This window comes from Ruditapes philippinarum, unplaced genomic scaffold, assembly GCF_026571515.1.
Source record: "Ruditapes philippinarum isolate M1 unplaced genomic scaffold, ASM2657151v2 ctg3054_1_1_1_1, whole genome shotgun sequence".
Classification (NCBI taxonomy): domain Eukaryota; kingdom Metazoa; phylum Mollusca; class Bivalvia; order Venerida; family Veneridae; genus Ruditapes; species Ruditapes philippinarum.
The window spans coordinates 40,880-57,775 of NW_026854125.1; the positions used below are offsets into that span (position 1 = coordinate 40,880).

At 35.4% G+C, this 16,896-nt stretch overlaps 1 protein-coding gene across 1 annotated transcript in view; it reads left to right on the plus strand.

Annotated features, from left to right (window-relative positions):
- The first annotated feature begins 1,004 nt into the window (after positions 1 to 1,004).
- Positions 1,005 to 16,896, plus strand: part of LOC132739032 (uncharacterized) — a 45,562-nt gene continuing 29,670 nt past the window's right edge. The window contains exons 1-2 of the mRNA XM_060726681.1: positions 1,005 to 1,282; positions 1,829 to 1,917. Of these exons, the coding sequence (XP_060582664.1) occupies positions 1,227 to 1,282; positions 1,829 to 1,917 (145 nt within the window). The 5' untranslated portion in view covers positions 1,005 to 1,226. The remainder of the gene's footprint in view (positions 1,283 to 1,828; positions 1,918 to 16,896) is intronic.

Sequence of the window (16,896 nt, forward strand, 5' to 3'; positions counted from 1 at the left end):
CAAAGCCGCAGTCAGTTGCAGCCATTGCAACTTGGGATGTGTGAGCTGTCGCATTGTCGTGCAGGATCAGAACGCCTTGAGTCAGTTTGCCCTTCCTTTAAGGGGCGTCTTCTTGAAACAGGCTTCTCAATTCGTCTGCATAGTACGTACCGTTTATGGTACGACCTTGCTCAAGATAGTCAATCATGACTAGCCCCTGATTATCCCAAAAAATTGAAGTCATCATCTTCCCTGCTGATGGCACCTTCTTGAATTTCTTCGGATGGGATGAGCAAGGGTGCTTCCACCGCAAGCTCTTTTTTTATTCAGGATCGAAGTGATGGACCCATATTTTATCCTGAGTTACGATCCGGTAGATAAAATCAGGATCATCCTCGTAGCGAGACAAAAGATATCTTAAAATGTCAAGCCTGGTCCGTTTCTGGTCGTCAGTCAACTGTCTGGGGACCCATCTTACGGAAACCTTTGACATGTCATAGACATCAGTCAGAATTGCCTGAACTGAACCAAAGCTGATACCCTCTAACCTTGCAATGCTTCGTAGGTGTCGCCTTCTGTCTCACATGCACAGCTTCGGCAGTTTCATCGTTGGTGGCTTCTTTTGGCCGCCCAGGCCGCTCATCATCTCCAATGCTTTCCCTGCCCCTCTTAAATTCAGCAGCCTATTTTTTCACAGTGCTATAGGAAGGGGGTGAAGTCTTCATGGATTTCTTGGGGGCATCGCTTTCTTAAAGAGGTACTTAATGACGGTCCTGGTTTTAACTTTCTCCATTTGGTCTAAATGACACCCCCTCTACTTTTATGTTACTTAATCTGTGTAAAACTGCGCGTAACTCGGTCAGTAATCTTCTATCGACGTATTTTGTGTAAATGTCCGTGTAGTTGCAAAAAGTATGTCGAGCCGAGAACTTTTTGATCATACCTCGTAACCTTAAACCGATAACACGCTGTGTAGTTGGAATGATTTTTTTATTTACCTATTAAAGCATTACCTTGGCGGGAGAATAAATTCCAGTTTCAAAATAAATTTGAAAGATTATTGCATACGTGAAACTGATTCAATGTAATAACCAACGATTTAGACTTAGATTTAGACAGAAATTAATGCTGGATTTTCCTTTTCGGAAAGGAAGTTAAATTGATAAGCGACTACTCGCCGTGTTCTTGAAATTTCATGAAAGTTATTTTTTATAAAAAGTCTCGCGTAAAGGAGTGCGAATCTGAGAATGGTTATTTGGGTACGACTTGAAAATATGAAGTGTCCGTCATGTCCCAATGAAGGGTATGTCTATTAAAACACATTTTGAATTAATATAGGTTTACTCATTTTAATGGCAGGAATTTTGGCGTTTGATGATTGTCTTATCATTAAATGATTTGTAAAATCTTAGATCTGTTTGTATTAAACTAGATTATATATTTTCTGTATGTTTCAATGCATATAGTTATCAGTTCAGACACTTTTAAAACTATTGGAGTAAGTAAGTAAAGTAAGTAAGTAAGTAAGTAAGTAAGTAAGTAAGTAAGTAAGTAAGTAAGTAAGTAAGTAAGTAAATTGTTTATTATCTTGACATGTGCATTAACATAATTACAAATATACATATCATATAAGTAAACATAAAACTAGGCACCCGGCCCGATGGGCCTATATGTCACCATGGCAAATGATATTCATTATAACATGCTATAAAATATGAAATACATTTATGAAAGTTCTTAAGATTATATGGCGGTTTACTTCACAATTAGAATAAAAAATTTGAACAGTCATATCTTAAAGTCCTTAAGTATATTATTTTAGTACTTAGTGTTCTCACTTTATTTTTAGCACTTATACTTGGATGTGCGCAGAGGACGGAAATCCGACATATGTAAATGAGTTAGGAGTTATAGAATGTCAAGGCAGTGCACATACAGGTATGTTAATAATATACTATGCATTTTATTTACAGGTATTAAATGCTCACATGGTAAAAGACCTGATCATGTAACTTCTTTTATCAGTTTTTTTTTTTTGTTATGAACATGTCATTATAATTATTAAAATGCATAATAAGAAAGCATTCAGAGCCTGGGTTAGTCAGATAAACGAACAAAAATTAACCATTGCTTACCTATAACATGACTTGAACTTTAGCCCATCTCACACAGAAAACACGGCTTATACGGTTGGCCACCCGTGTAAACCGTACATACAACCGAACTAATATTGAGTTTAACCGAGTTACACTCGGGCCATTCGAATGTATCCGTGTAAGCCGTGTATGATTTTTAAAACTTTAAAAAAAAACTGGTACGGATGTAATGTCCATGTATGATCGTATAAACGACCGTACAAGACCGTAAGAGACCGTGTGAGACCGTATATACAACTGTATTTGAAGTCACTGAACGAGTGAGCCCAACCGTGCCAAGATCGTATATAAATCGTATGGAGTTCGAGACCGTCCCCAAGTCCTACATCCAACACCCAATTAACATCCGAATGTCACATGATCACGGTACGATTCATTCGAGTGCATAAACGGTTTCATACGATAGCCATACGACAAATACGGTTCAAGTACGAATCATACATGGCATACACGGTAAAGTACGGGTATACACGGTCTCACATGGCCTCGTATACGGTCTTACACGGCCTCTATATCAACATGAACTGTACAACGAAAGCCACAACTACCTGCTGCCACCCTCAATTGCTAGATCTACCCAGAGTACTTGCTGCATCATACTAGAATGTATCCAAAGAAGAAGGTTCCCACGCACAGACAGAACGCAAGAAGGGCCACCCAGGCCCACCTACCACTCCAACCTTCTGCCCCTGGCGAGCCTGATGAGCAGGGGGACCCATCAATGTCTGTCAGGCTTATCATGAGTTCTAATTCCCTTATCCTGTCATCTGTTGCATCTGGCATTGTTTTATATAACCAATATTCACATTCATTTTGTATATAGGTAGGTGTTCTTCGAAAATTTATAAGCCAAGCCATCAGAATGGGTCAATTTATATCAAATATACACAAATATGTGATAATTCGAGCATAACTCGAACAAAAGTCGGCGGGACTCTATGTAAACCCTGTGAAGGTCGAGTAAATCGAGTAAAAGGCGTGTTTAATTGTACTAAGATTTTTTCAGCGGGCGCCCTCGGGCAGGTATAAAACAATGCAATGAATTAAGATGTAATTGAGAACAACGGAGAATGTAGACGGTCTCAGCCAGATAGATTCCAAATAAATAATACAAGATTCAATCATAATTATAAAACACACATACATTATGTCGGGATATGTTAAAAGCGTTCATGTTTCAGTATGATTATAAAGAAATTAAGTTGTCTGACGATACGATAATAATCGTAACATTTATCTTCCGGTGTCGACGAGCGTAACTAGGTCTACGGTTTATACATGCTTTTAATTATCACGAATAAAACACTTCTGCTCATCATCACCATAATAAACATAATCAGCAGCATCAAAATCAACATAATTCTGCTCATCATCAATATAATCATCATCACCATCATCAAACTAACTAACTTCCGCTCATAATCACCACACGCCTGGTAAATGTCGCTACTTCCATCGCTAAAATCAGGTGTGTTCAAAGGTAAAGGGTTATCATTGTTTACATATATTGTAAACTCAATACCAAATATCGAAATTCAGAGAATGCTGTGCCATGTAGATTTGATTAATACTTCCAGAAAACGTAAAGTTGTTATGATTGTGTTTGAAATGTATTCGTGGCGCCGTTTCCCAGTCGGACTTAGGTGAGTATCCGAGTACTCGGATAATCACGAATCAAAATGAAAAATCGAGTGCGAATATTCGTAAGTCCAGAGATCGTGGATCGCCATCTTATGTAATAGTTATAGTATATGAAACGAGTTAGTTACGAGGATATAACACTGGTTGAGCGACATCAAGGGGTGTTTCTGCTAAAATATGTCGAGGTCGTAAGGCCGAGACAATTTTGTTGCAGAAACATCCCGACATATATGTCACCTTCTCATTCCAAGATAAAAAGAACCAATACCAACTAATGATGTTGTAAGCTACCTACAGCTATAATATTGAAAACTTTAAAAAAAAAAAAAAAAAAAAAACGTCCAATGATAGAGATGGATTGTAAACTGACTGTTTTGATTTCAGCAGTTGTATAATTATATGAGAATATGAGAATAAATTCATTTCATTAATTTTCTTTCACAATTTTTTTTTCTTTTTTTCTTTCTTTTTTCTTTTTTTTTTCTTTTTTGTTTGTTTGTTTTGTTTTTTTTTTTTTTTTTTTTAGGGGGGGGGGAATGTTCGTTACCGCTGCCCAATTGGAGCCTCAGTGAAAAACTATACAGGTTTTGGTTTTAAACATATTTGCGAAAAAAGTTCTTGCAACTTATATTAATAACTGTCGAGTCCGCTTCCTGGAACCAACCAGTCAGTCATTTGAAAAAAACATGGTCGTGACTAGGGACCCGAGTAGGGCTGAGAGGCAGACACCTTAACCATTAGGCCACCGCTACCCTTAACTATACTAATATATACAAGGTGTGAAAAAAAACCTCAGACTGCTAAATAGCTGTTGAGTTTTTTTTTTCCTATATGAATCAATGAAAAAACTGTACTGCTATATATCAATACAGTTGAAAGTATACTGAGAATAAATAGTAAGTAAGAACAAAGAAAAAGTTACAAACCATGCGATAATCGTTTATAATACAGTCGCTGTTTCTCAAAATAATTTGAGTATGAATTATCTAACGTTTACCTAAATACAATTTGCCGATTAAAGACACAGGAAGTAAAAAATCGTATGCCATGATGCTGAGCTAAGAAGTCATTAGTTTCGAAATATGAATCATCTTTATTGAGCACTATATTTTTACATGAAAATAAATAAATATTTTAGTCTCTATTTATAGATTTATAATAACTTGACATGACTGTATCGGAGACGGTTTTATTTTTAATAATCCAAAATTTGCGAAACTCAAGTTAATACGTCACACATCCTGTCTGTAAGGAGTTGCGCCAATATAAAATTCCACAAGCAAAATTTACTTCTAATGTTTTGTTAAGCTTGTCTTAACTCTTTACATATTATAACACAAGTATAATTTGTACCACCGGTATAAGTCAGCTCGCCATGGCATGTTTTACAATCTGCTTTTTTCTCATTTTCAGTTGAAATTACAAAAGTATTTCCAAACATTGGAAGTAAATTTTGCTGGTAGAATTTCATATTGGCGCGACTGTTTTCTACCTTTAAACCTCCCCCCATTGCCCAGTTACCAAATTTAGCGATGAAATGGTTCGTTTCATCATGCAACAGATTATTTTCCCTCCAGTTCTCATCCAGCGATTCAGATTAATACAAACACATTTTAAGTAGATATATGGTGTGATCAGATCAAAACATCGGTAACTATTAAATATTGAAGAAAATATATGATATAATTTATTCTGGAAGACAGCTCTGTCGTGAAGGAGGTAGTTATGTCGCCAAGGAGATAGCTCTTTGTATACGTATTAAGTATCTGGTTGTCTTTGAATATTTTATTCATTATATTTTACACGTCACATAAAATTTAATAAAAACATAATTATACTGATGTAATTATTTTACATGTATAACATGGCGTATTTTCAATATTTTGCATCATAAAATATTAACATTTACATCGTTCAAATTATTATCGTCACACTGGAGGTGACTCAATTGTTTTTACTGTAACAACTTTTACTTTGTATTTAAGTGATAAACAGTATACAGCATTATTGCTCCGCGCCCACAGGCGCGGAGCTATTTGTGTTTACTATTTTTTTGTCCATGGACCCGGATTTGAGCAATAAATCCTTTCGATTAACAGCTAAAAGTAAATCCGCATTCAAGAACTCCTTTCGATTTCTATATTGGTTTCCCCTTCGGTGAATCGCAGCATGTCATATTAATGAATGAGAACCGGAAAGCAGTTCTGCTGTTACATAAATTCGAAAGCTATAAATAGCTATAAATGTTACTTCGGTTATAAATTTGTTATTTCCCTTTTTTAGTAGTACATGAAATTGTAATTTGTTACATTTTGAAATACATTTACACGCAGCATATCAAGTATACTATTAGTGATTGAATTTGTCAATATAAAGAAGATTTCAGGCATAAGATTTTAACAATTTTGCTTTTGATAATTATTTTTAATTTATATTTATGAAATTAAATGTTTAATAATAACATGTTTATATATTGATTGTTTTGAAATAATTAAACTTTAGTATATAAAGTTACATTTCATTCGCGTCATTGGAACAGCATACCACTTTGTGAAACAGAAAAAAGTTAGTGGTATGACTGGTGATTAGTTCGGGGGTACGTACTCGACAACGAAAGCTGCATTTGGTATCCGCTGCATTTTGCATCCTTACGAGCGGATGGACCTTCATTAAGGTGTTTCCGCTCTCTCAGCCGTGTTTGTTTTCACAAAGTCAGTCCAAAGTGAAAGTAGACCAAAATTCATATAACAACAAAGCTCACATTGTTATATGATGAGCCATTTCCAAGTACACTTCCAATTCTATGTTTAAAAGAACATTTTAAACAAAAATAAAAATGATAACAATAAGAAATTTACCTTGAATCGGCTTCATTTCTGAAGACCAAAAACATTCTGTTGCAAAGTTTTATGCACATTTCATGAATGGCAAAATCCAGTTTAAAATCTATTTTAGTGCAAACAAATGCTATTTTTTGCAGAAAATACAAAAATCTTTGATAATTTCACTGTTTTGAATTTAAGCCCCTCACGTTGTCTTTTTAAAACGTTTCTTTGCATATGATAAAAAGAAAATGTGTTTAGTTTAGTGTAAGATCGAAATATATTTCACCTTGTGAACACCAAATGTTCATATTTCACTCGTGGCTGCGTCACTCGTGAAATATACCTTTTGGTGCTCACTCGGCGAAATATATTCCGATCTTACACTAAACTAAAGAAATATCCTCTATTTAATTTCCCATTTGATTGAAAATCACACTATGGATGAAATAAATGTGTGCAGGGTCGGAAGCATGGTCGGGAGCAGGGTAGAACCATCAAAATTGACGATAAAAATCGTTAAATACATGTCTCAAGAAACTGTGATCAAGGAGACCAATCTCTGAAAAGAAGAAGAAAAAAATATTAAGATGACATTAATAATAGGTTTTTACAGGGCAAGTTTGCTTTACACTTAGTAAAATATTGGCTCCGAGGGCTTCAATACTGATCAAAATGGGCACAAATGTTGGCTGGACCATAGCCTATGGAATAGCATGCTCAATTTTAAATTTCCAGTTACCATGGCAACGGGAGCGTCTCAAAATTGCCAAAAACTCTATTTTGCGTTGTTTTTTCCACATCAAAACTGATTTCAAGGTGCAGTAACTTTTCAGTTGATTGAGATAAAGTCTAAGGTTTTCGGCGCTGATTACACGGTACGTTTAAATCGACCTGAGGCCATTTTAGCCCCCCCTCCCCCACAAGTCCCAATTCTTCTCGGCGATTAGAGGCTACTGCCCCACTTCAAACCCCCAAACAGAAGGGGGCACATCCCCCCTGTGGCACCCACTTGATGTACCTCTTTAATGGTGGCGGGTGGCGCCGAAAAAGTGATCACACTTTTGAACAACAATTCTCAAACTCAAAATTTCTAAATAGCGCATGTGTTACACTATTTGAGGCCTCAAAAGGGGTGGGGTGTAAAGCCTTCAAAACACGCCTAAAGTTATGAGGTAAAAGGTTATAAGGAACTGAGATTTTTTATGAGCAGGAATGAAAATCTGGATTATTTGCAGATGTTTCCAGTAAAGTACCTCCGAACTCTGCATATTCTGCACATATATGGCATGCGAGCAGTTTCCGTGCAAAAAATATTAAGTAACTTTATTAACCAAAAATGAATGTTACGCATCGTGACACACATCATGGAAATTCCATCATGTTCTAAACATAGAATAACCCTTAGTTATGAGGCCTCATATGGGGTACCGAAATTATCCATTATTTTGTATGAAGAGAAGTAGTTCCCGTACATAAAATATAACCCATTTTAATTATATAATTTTGTTATATCAGACCTATTTTTCATTTATAATTGTTGACTAGACCATTTTTTCCTGAGGTAAATAGATGTAATTAAGGAAAAAGAGCGTAGACTAAACGCTGGTATCTTTAACTCGGTACCGTTACCCCAACGCATTCACATGCAATGGTATGGAAAGCCTTGACTGTCTTATGATTGTAAAAATGAACGTTGTTGTGTCACTCTTTCTTTATACAATGTGCACTCATGAATATATTATGTAGATGCATCCTTATATGAATTCAACTGAACAATATATGATGTCAATGTGTCTTTATATGATGTCGACCGATCATTATACGATGTGCATTTATGAATATATGATGTGGTAGAATCATTATATACAGTCAACTCATCAATATATTATGTCAATCTTTCATTATACGATGTGCATCTATTATTATACGATGTGCATTTATGAATATATTATGTGGTTGCATCATTATATACAGTCAACTTATCAATATATTATGTCAATCTTTCATTATACGATGTGCATCTATTATTATACGACCGCTGCTTTATATGAAGTGCAAACATCATTATATGGTGTGCTTTTGTCATTATACTGATGGGGTTAAATTTACCGGGTTATATCTCACTATGCACCGTTCGTGTCAACAGCGGGAAAACTCGAAGTAAATTATATCATATAGTGTTAAGCTGACTCTATATAAAGACAATTCTGAATACAATAGTGTTGTTTTGACTCTATATAAGAATGGTTCCACATAATATACTCGTAATTGCACATCACATAATGAAAGACTGACATCATATAAGGACATGTTGACATCATATAATGTTAAGTTGACTCTATATAAAGGAGGTTTCACATAATATATTCATTAATGCACATCGTATAATGAAAGATTGGCATCATATAAGGACGTGTTGACATCATATAATGTTAAGTTGACTCTATATAAAGACGGTTCTACATAATATAATGTTGTTTTGACTCTATATAAGAATGGTTCCACATAATATATTCGTAATTGCACATCATATAATGAAAGACTGACATCATATAAGGACATATTCACATCATATATTGTTAAGTTGACTCTATATAAGGATGGTTTCACATAATATACTGAAAAATGCACATCGTATAATGATAGATTGACATCATATAAGGACGCGTTGACATCATATAATGTTGACTCTATATAAGAATTATTCCACATAATATATTCATAACTTCACATCATATAATGACAGACTGACATCATATAAGGACAGATTGACATCATATATTGTTATTTTGACTCTATATAAGGATGGCTCCACATAATATATTCAAAAATGCACAACGTATAATGATAGATTGACATCATATAAAGACACGTTGACATCATATATTGTTCAGTTGACTACATATAAAGATGGATCCACATAATATATTAATGAGTGCACATTGTATAAGGAAAGGTTGACTCAATATATTGCTATATGGACATAACAACGTTTAGGTTTATAATGATAAGACAGTCAAGGCTTTCCATACAATGGCGTGCTTGTATGCATGCTATTTAACACATTAAAGCCATAAAATTATTTAATATAGTAATATGATCAAAATTCTGATTATTAAATAAGTTTCCATCACATTGCCTATTTATCTGTACACAGGTTGCATAAGTGAAAACCCCTTTAACAAGCCTCACATGTAAAGCTGCGGTCTCACATACTCCCGGCAGAGCCCAGGACCATCCCGGTAAGTTACCGGGATGATCCGGGATGAAATTATTGTTGCGGTCACACTTACCCCGGCAGCACTACGGTAGTTCCCTACTAACCACCCAGTATGCGCTCCGGATCATCCAGGCAGAGCCCAGGTGAAGCTACGGTTCATGCCTGTCCTTCCCCGGTCGTTCCCGGATGACGCCGGAAGAGCCCCGGTTGACCCAGGCAGAGCCCCGGTCGATCCAGGCAGAACCCAGGACGATCCAGGCAGAGCCCCGGTAGAACCCCGGTGGATTGAAAACGCCCGAAAATGATAACAGTGATACATAATTTTTATTTAATATTATATCTATTGTTCCAGAATAGCAATTCGTGATGATTTTCTGAAAAATCCTTATGCCATACTGGATAGAAAGGAAATGAGAAGGCTTTTAATACAAATAAGTGCAATCGTCGTTATTCTTTTGATATGATCCAGGCTTTGCCGGGGCTCTACCGGGATCAACCGTAGCTCTACCTTTATCCTCCGGGGCTGTGCCTGTAGTTACCAGGGCTCTGCCGGCATATACTGGGGCTCTACCGTAGCTCTACCGGCTATATCATACCCGGATCATCCCCGGTTTGTGCCGGCAGAGCTACGGTGCTTCCCCGGCAGAGCTAAGGATGAAGCCGGCAACGCTATACCTTCCCGGATCATCCCGAAACACCCCGGTGATATTAAATATTTTATTCCATACGGGGTCGAATGCCGGATGTTCCCGGATCATCCAGGACGTTGCCGGCAGAGTTACGGATGTACCCCGGTTGTTCCTGGTCGTACCCCGGTCGTTCCCGGATCACCCCGGACGTCTATCGGGGCTCTGCCGGGATGTAAGTGAGACTGTAGTTTTAATATTTTTGCGCATGCGCGTAAGGACAGAATCCCCCAGAGAAAACAAGGTCACGTTTTGACAACGCACAGGTGAATGACACTTAGATTTTGTCTCTTTTATGCATCTGCTTGATTTGATATCAATTTTTGAAAAATGCAAGTACACGGGGGAGGAAGTGTTACACGAAGGATGGAGTTCTTATGATAGCTTGTTCAGGAGTTCTTGTGATAACTGTCACGGAGTTCGTAGGAAAACATCTGTATATACTACAAAAACACTCGTTAAAAATGGTTATTTTCATCTTTCCAAAATGAGTTTTAGGTGCTAAATTAAACTTTAATGATTAAGATTGTCTTACATCTTGTATTATGTGTCAAAAACTAATTCACAGGCCATTTTTAATCGCCTCTTGCTTCAAATCTGGTAGTTTTGAGTAAAATTTCCAAATTACTTGCCAATTCACAAGTATTGACCTGTTTATTTCTGGTCTTCATCCTTTCCATACATAATTACCTAATTATAATGCAAAATTGCAAACATAAAGCATCGGCTAACAGATTTATAGCCGATTTTTTAAATGTCCCGGAGTTCTTGTGATAACTCTGAAATGTCACAGAGTTCTTATGATAACTTTTGTTATTGCAAGTGTGTTCCTTGCGCTAAATCACGGCACGTTTTAGCGTTTTTAGTTATTCATTGAGATTGTAAATCATTATGACATGTAGTACGCTCATCCTTTGCGCAAAAAATAGGATATATAACGTTGGTTTTGAGTGAATCTTAGTTCAAGAGATATTTTTTCTTTCCCCCTGTTTCATTTTCATAGTATTCTTTTTTGTTTGACTTAGATTTCGTAGACTTGAAAAATGATTTATGTACTGGTTTCCTTGCATTTTCCGGCCCCTAGCAGGTTTCTGGCCCTTTATCATTTTCATCCAGGCATATACAGTCTATTTTTTCTCAGTACAGCATCTATGTTACTGCATCAATCAGAGAAACATTTGTTTTCTATGTAATACAGCAGTAATTATAATAGTACAGCGATTAATATGTTTCAGAGTTTTGTCTGTTGTTTTAAGTTACATTAGAGGACTTGCGACACTTACAAGCAACACCTGGGGAATTATAGTTTGAATGCCCATGCACAATAACTGAAATCCCATTCTAGGTAAATCTGGAACCTGGAGGGACAGTTCAAATTTTTTCGAGAGATTGGTAGTTAGAGTCAACCGCAGTTGAGTTTTTATCATGTATCGCACTTTTTTAAAGAAATAGGTGTGGAAATTATCCTGGTTATATACTTATTTATTATGGTATAAAATGATACAAATTACTTAGCCTTTAGGTAAGGGAAGCATGCCTATATATTGTCTGCTTAAGAAAGGTGGTTGCTTAAAACATGTGAAACTGAGAACAATGTGTACGTTTTGAGACATTTTTGTTTTGTTGTTTAAGCCATTATACTGCTGAATATCAGTGGCTGCTGGTTCAATTTTACTGTAGATGATAGCCTATCACCTATTTATCCTTTGCAGACACTTGAGACCAACGTTTTATCCACATTTTTTGTGCAAAGGATGATCGTACTGCATTTCATAATGATTTACAATCTTATTGAATGATAATAAACGCCAAAACGTGCCGTGATTTAGCCAAAGAAACACACTAGCAATAACAAAAGTTATCATAAGAACTCTGTGACATCTTCAGAGTTATCACAAGAACTCCGGGACATTTGAAAAATCGGGTATAAATCTGTAAGCCGGTGCTTTATATTTGCAATTTTGCATTATAAATAGGTAATTATGTATGGAAAGGATGAATGCCAGAAATAAACCGGTCAAAACTTGTGAATTGGCAAGTAATTTGGAAATTTTACTCAAAACTACCAGATTTGAAGCAAGAGGCGATGAAAATTAGCCTGTGAATTAGTTTTTGACACATAATACAAGATGTAAGACAAGCTTAATCATTAAAGTTTAATTTAGCACCTAAAACTCATTTTGGAAAGATGAAAATAACCATTTTTGACGAGTGTTTTTGTAGTATATACAGATGTTTTCCGGCGAACTCCGTGACAGTTATCACAAGAACTCCTGAACAAGTTATCATAAGAACTCCATCCTTCGTGTAACACTTCCTCCCCCGTGAAGTAAAAATCAAGTATTGAAACGAAAAATACGGGTACTGCTTCTGTACGGGAACTACTCGCATGCCAGTGGTGTAAATAAGTATACACAATAAGAAATATTTAAAATTGAATGTAGCAAATACTTTGTATTTACTACTTGCATTTACTCTATATTGATAACCAATACTCGTTACACTAAAAAGCAATACTCGTGTCACCAGCGGGCAACTCCAACGCAATACTCGGTACACTGACATGTGTACAGTAGGGTGAACGCACGATACACGCTATACGAACGCACGTTATACGCACGCAAAACGAAACGAAATACGCAGACGCACGCAAAACGATATACGCTTAACGAAATACGCTAAACGATATACGCACGCTAAAACGCACGCAAAATGAAAACGTTTCTAAACCTTTATTAAAATATCGTAATCATTTTAAGTTTTTAAAAACTTTAGCTACATGCAAACTACCACCAAACCCGGACGGCCCCGAAAATGCTTAATTTAATATTTTCTTTGTAAAGTGGTTGTCAGTCACTTTTTTATCAACAATAAGTGCATGTTTCTTTTAAAATTAAGTAAATAAATTTATTTCAACCTCCGTAAATGGTAATATTTTAATGTCTATTTCAAGAATGTTGACGTTGAAATTCAGGGGTCATGAAAGCAATGCCTTACCTCACATACCATCTATAATCATTTGCAGAGTGAATAATAGAATATCCAAAACTTCAGCATTTGTTGCTGACATATTGTATATCATGTTACAAATCAAAAATCAAAACACCCAAGCTTTTATCTGAATTAAATCACATCATGTACATATCTGTCCGGACACATGGTACTGTAGTGTAGACAATGTAGATAATTTTGATACCCTCCTTGTCGAGCCTATGATATAAGTGTCAAAACAATCAGAAATAAACAAACTAGTTTGTTAGTTAAGAGAAGAACCTAACTGAACAATGTCAAATTTTTTGGTCTTTAGTACGGAAAAATGTTTCAAAAGTGTCCGGTTGATGGTCTCCGACCAGTAGTGATAAATTTTAAAATGGTAGCTCGAAAGGTATTTTAAACGAGTTTATGTAAGAACTGAAATTCACTCAACCTAGCACCGAAATTAATTTTTGTCACAGCCTCAACAAATGATTTTTAGAAATATTTATAAGCTATCATGCGCTAATATCGAAGGTAACGTGTTCCTTTTTATGCGCAATCGGATAAAGAACTATCCCTTGCGTTCACTACGTAATCTCTACGTAATAGTCCAACATGGCCGACATTGAAAATGCATTGCAATGTTTCATAAATATACAGTGCTAACAATTAAATTCAGATGGATTTATGAGGCAAATCTATATATTAAGTGAGGCTGCATCATAAACAATCGAACTATATAATCTTGAGTGTGAAATAAAGGAATTAACTATTTTGACAGAAGTCACGAAAACAGATTAAAAACACAGGATTCTACCACGGATAGCATTAAGGGAAATGGATAACATTAAAGGAAAATCTTCCAGAATCAAGAATGATTAAATTGCTGGCACAATACGTAGATTTAAGTTGATGTCCTGTATGTTTCATTGGGACAGCGCAATATTTACTGTGTTGTCGCCGGTAAAAACTTCTCAAAACGAAAGTGAAAGTAGAAATAAACAATACTGAAATCCAGTGAAATCACTAAAAAGGTAAAATTTCTAGGGCATTACAATATATGAGTATATATAAATATTAAGAACGCAATTTTATTTCAGGTCTGAAACTGTAATCGAGAGGAAAAAAATGAGAAAAATAAGGAGATTTGCCATAATTCTCATATTTTGTAATGAAATTTGTTAGGACTACCTTATTTTAGTCAATTAGATATGTTTGTTAATTAATATAATAGATTTATGTTATATAAAAAAAATTCTGTATCATTTCCTAAGAGGTTAAGTTTTAAGGTAAAATTACCCAGTGTATCAACATTTTATGTGGCACTGCTTTCTTTAATAGTTGGGGTCCACATAGAATTTACTATAACATTTATATTTTTCATGGACAATTATTGAAATCTTCTTTTTTAAGTCATCTTATTAAAGCTTTTAATTAATAAAGTTTATTTGGATTGAGTTATCAATTACATTACTTTTCATATGGATCTTGTATTATGCTCTTTTTAATGAACTGACCTACCTAGCATAAAATTGATATTGTAGGAAAATTAAAATTACAATCAATTGAAATTGTACAGGTCCCAAAAGATATATTAGTATGCAAAATGGGTTTTTGTAAATTTATATAAATACATAGGTGATATTAAAGTATATTATAGTTAGAGTTTTATCAGTTATGAGGTTTATAACTTACTTGAGGAAAGTTAAACAAGTGACTTGGGACTACAGCATACCTATCTAAAAATCTTCAAAGAATTATATGGTTATATATGGAAAGGTTTTATACTTTTAAGTTAGCAAAGGGCGACACAGGCTCATCTCAGGTATCTCAAAGGGGTATTATGTTAAGTAATGATTACGGATTGATAAACCTTAAAAGTGATTTTAGATAATATACAGAAAAAAAATCAAGAAAGCTATATATGTTTATCAAAGTGGGTTATATTATGGACCTCATATAAGATTAAGATATATTTGAGCCGCGTCACGATAAAACCAACATAATGGGTTTGCGACCAGCATGGATCCAGACCAGCCTGCGCATCTGTTCGCTATCAGTGTTACACGGTTTGTAAGTGAACAGTAAAAGCCCAGGCCACATACAAAAATAGTAGTCTATGCCTTGATTATGAGCTGTCAGATAGGGGAATTTGTAAAGGGTGGCTTAGCCTGTCTGTTGTGATTACATGTCTAAAAAGTACAACATGGTATATATTAGCCACCATAGAATTTTTTATCTAGAAAAAAATCTAGCTAATTTTATTTGTACAAAAATGTAGAAATAATACAATGTACAATGTATAATTATTAAATGTTCACTATACATGTACAAATAATGAAACTATTAACAAATGTCGGTACAGCTGCGGTACGGTATTTAGAGGGTCACGGGTTCGAGTCCATGTCAGGATGCACTTTTTTCTCACCCTGTGACTGACATACATTTGTATAGCCCAGCTAGAAATTAATTTACAATGCTAAGTAACCCTGGGAAATATTTGCATACACAGTAGGTTTATGACTATTCAGTATTTAAACAAGTAAAACGTGTAAGCGGCCGAATAGCTCAGAGGAATATTCCGAGTGTCAGGGGTTCGAGTCCCTGCCAGGCTGTTACATATCAATATAAATCTGTCAAGAAAAATAGGAAGGAACTGTCTAAAATAATTATCACCCTAAATAGTATTCGGATAGAATTAAAATTAAATTAAAAATTAAATTCGGACAGTCTTTGATGAAAAGTCAGAAGATGAACTTGTAAAGGGGGTGGGGTGCTAGTCTGATTAAAATCATTTGATGTCTGACGAACTTCATATCTAATATATATTGGTACGCATATAAACACCTGTTTGCTGAATTGAATATCAAAAATGTTGCAATTACTTAGTAATTATATCTTATGCGTATGTAAAATAGGATTAAAACTAATTAATCTTCGAACGGCGTAAAGCATGTAGAAATCTGACCAGTATTCACCGCGAGGTCACAAACTTTCAAACTTTAATGTAAATATCACAATAATACTTCTTTATATAATATTTCTATTCTTTGACAGGGACACAGAACATCTCTTACATGTTTAAGAAACAAGAAATTTACATAATATATCTAAGATATTCTTTTACTTCTCAATAGTAAGTTAACAGACGCAAAACGCTTAGACGAACGCAGACGCACGCTAAACGTTTCTGGGAATAAGAAACGCACGCTTTCAGACGCACGATAAACGAAAAACGATACACGGAAAACGATAAACGTTAAACGCTTGTAAACGATGCACGCTTGAGAAAGCGTTTCAGCAAACGCACGTTGCACGCTATACGCACGCACGTTACACGAAAAACGGACGCACGAAAAACGCTATTTCTGACAACCGAAACGTTCACCCTACTGTATTTATTCTCAAAATGC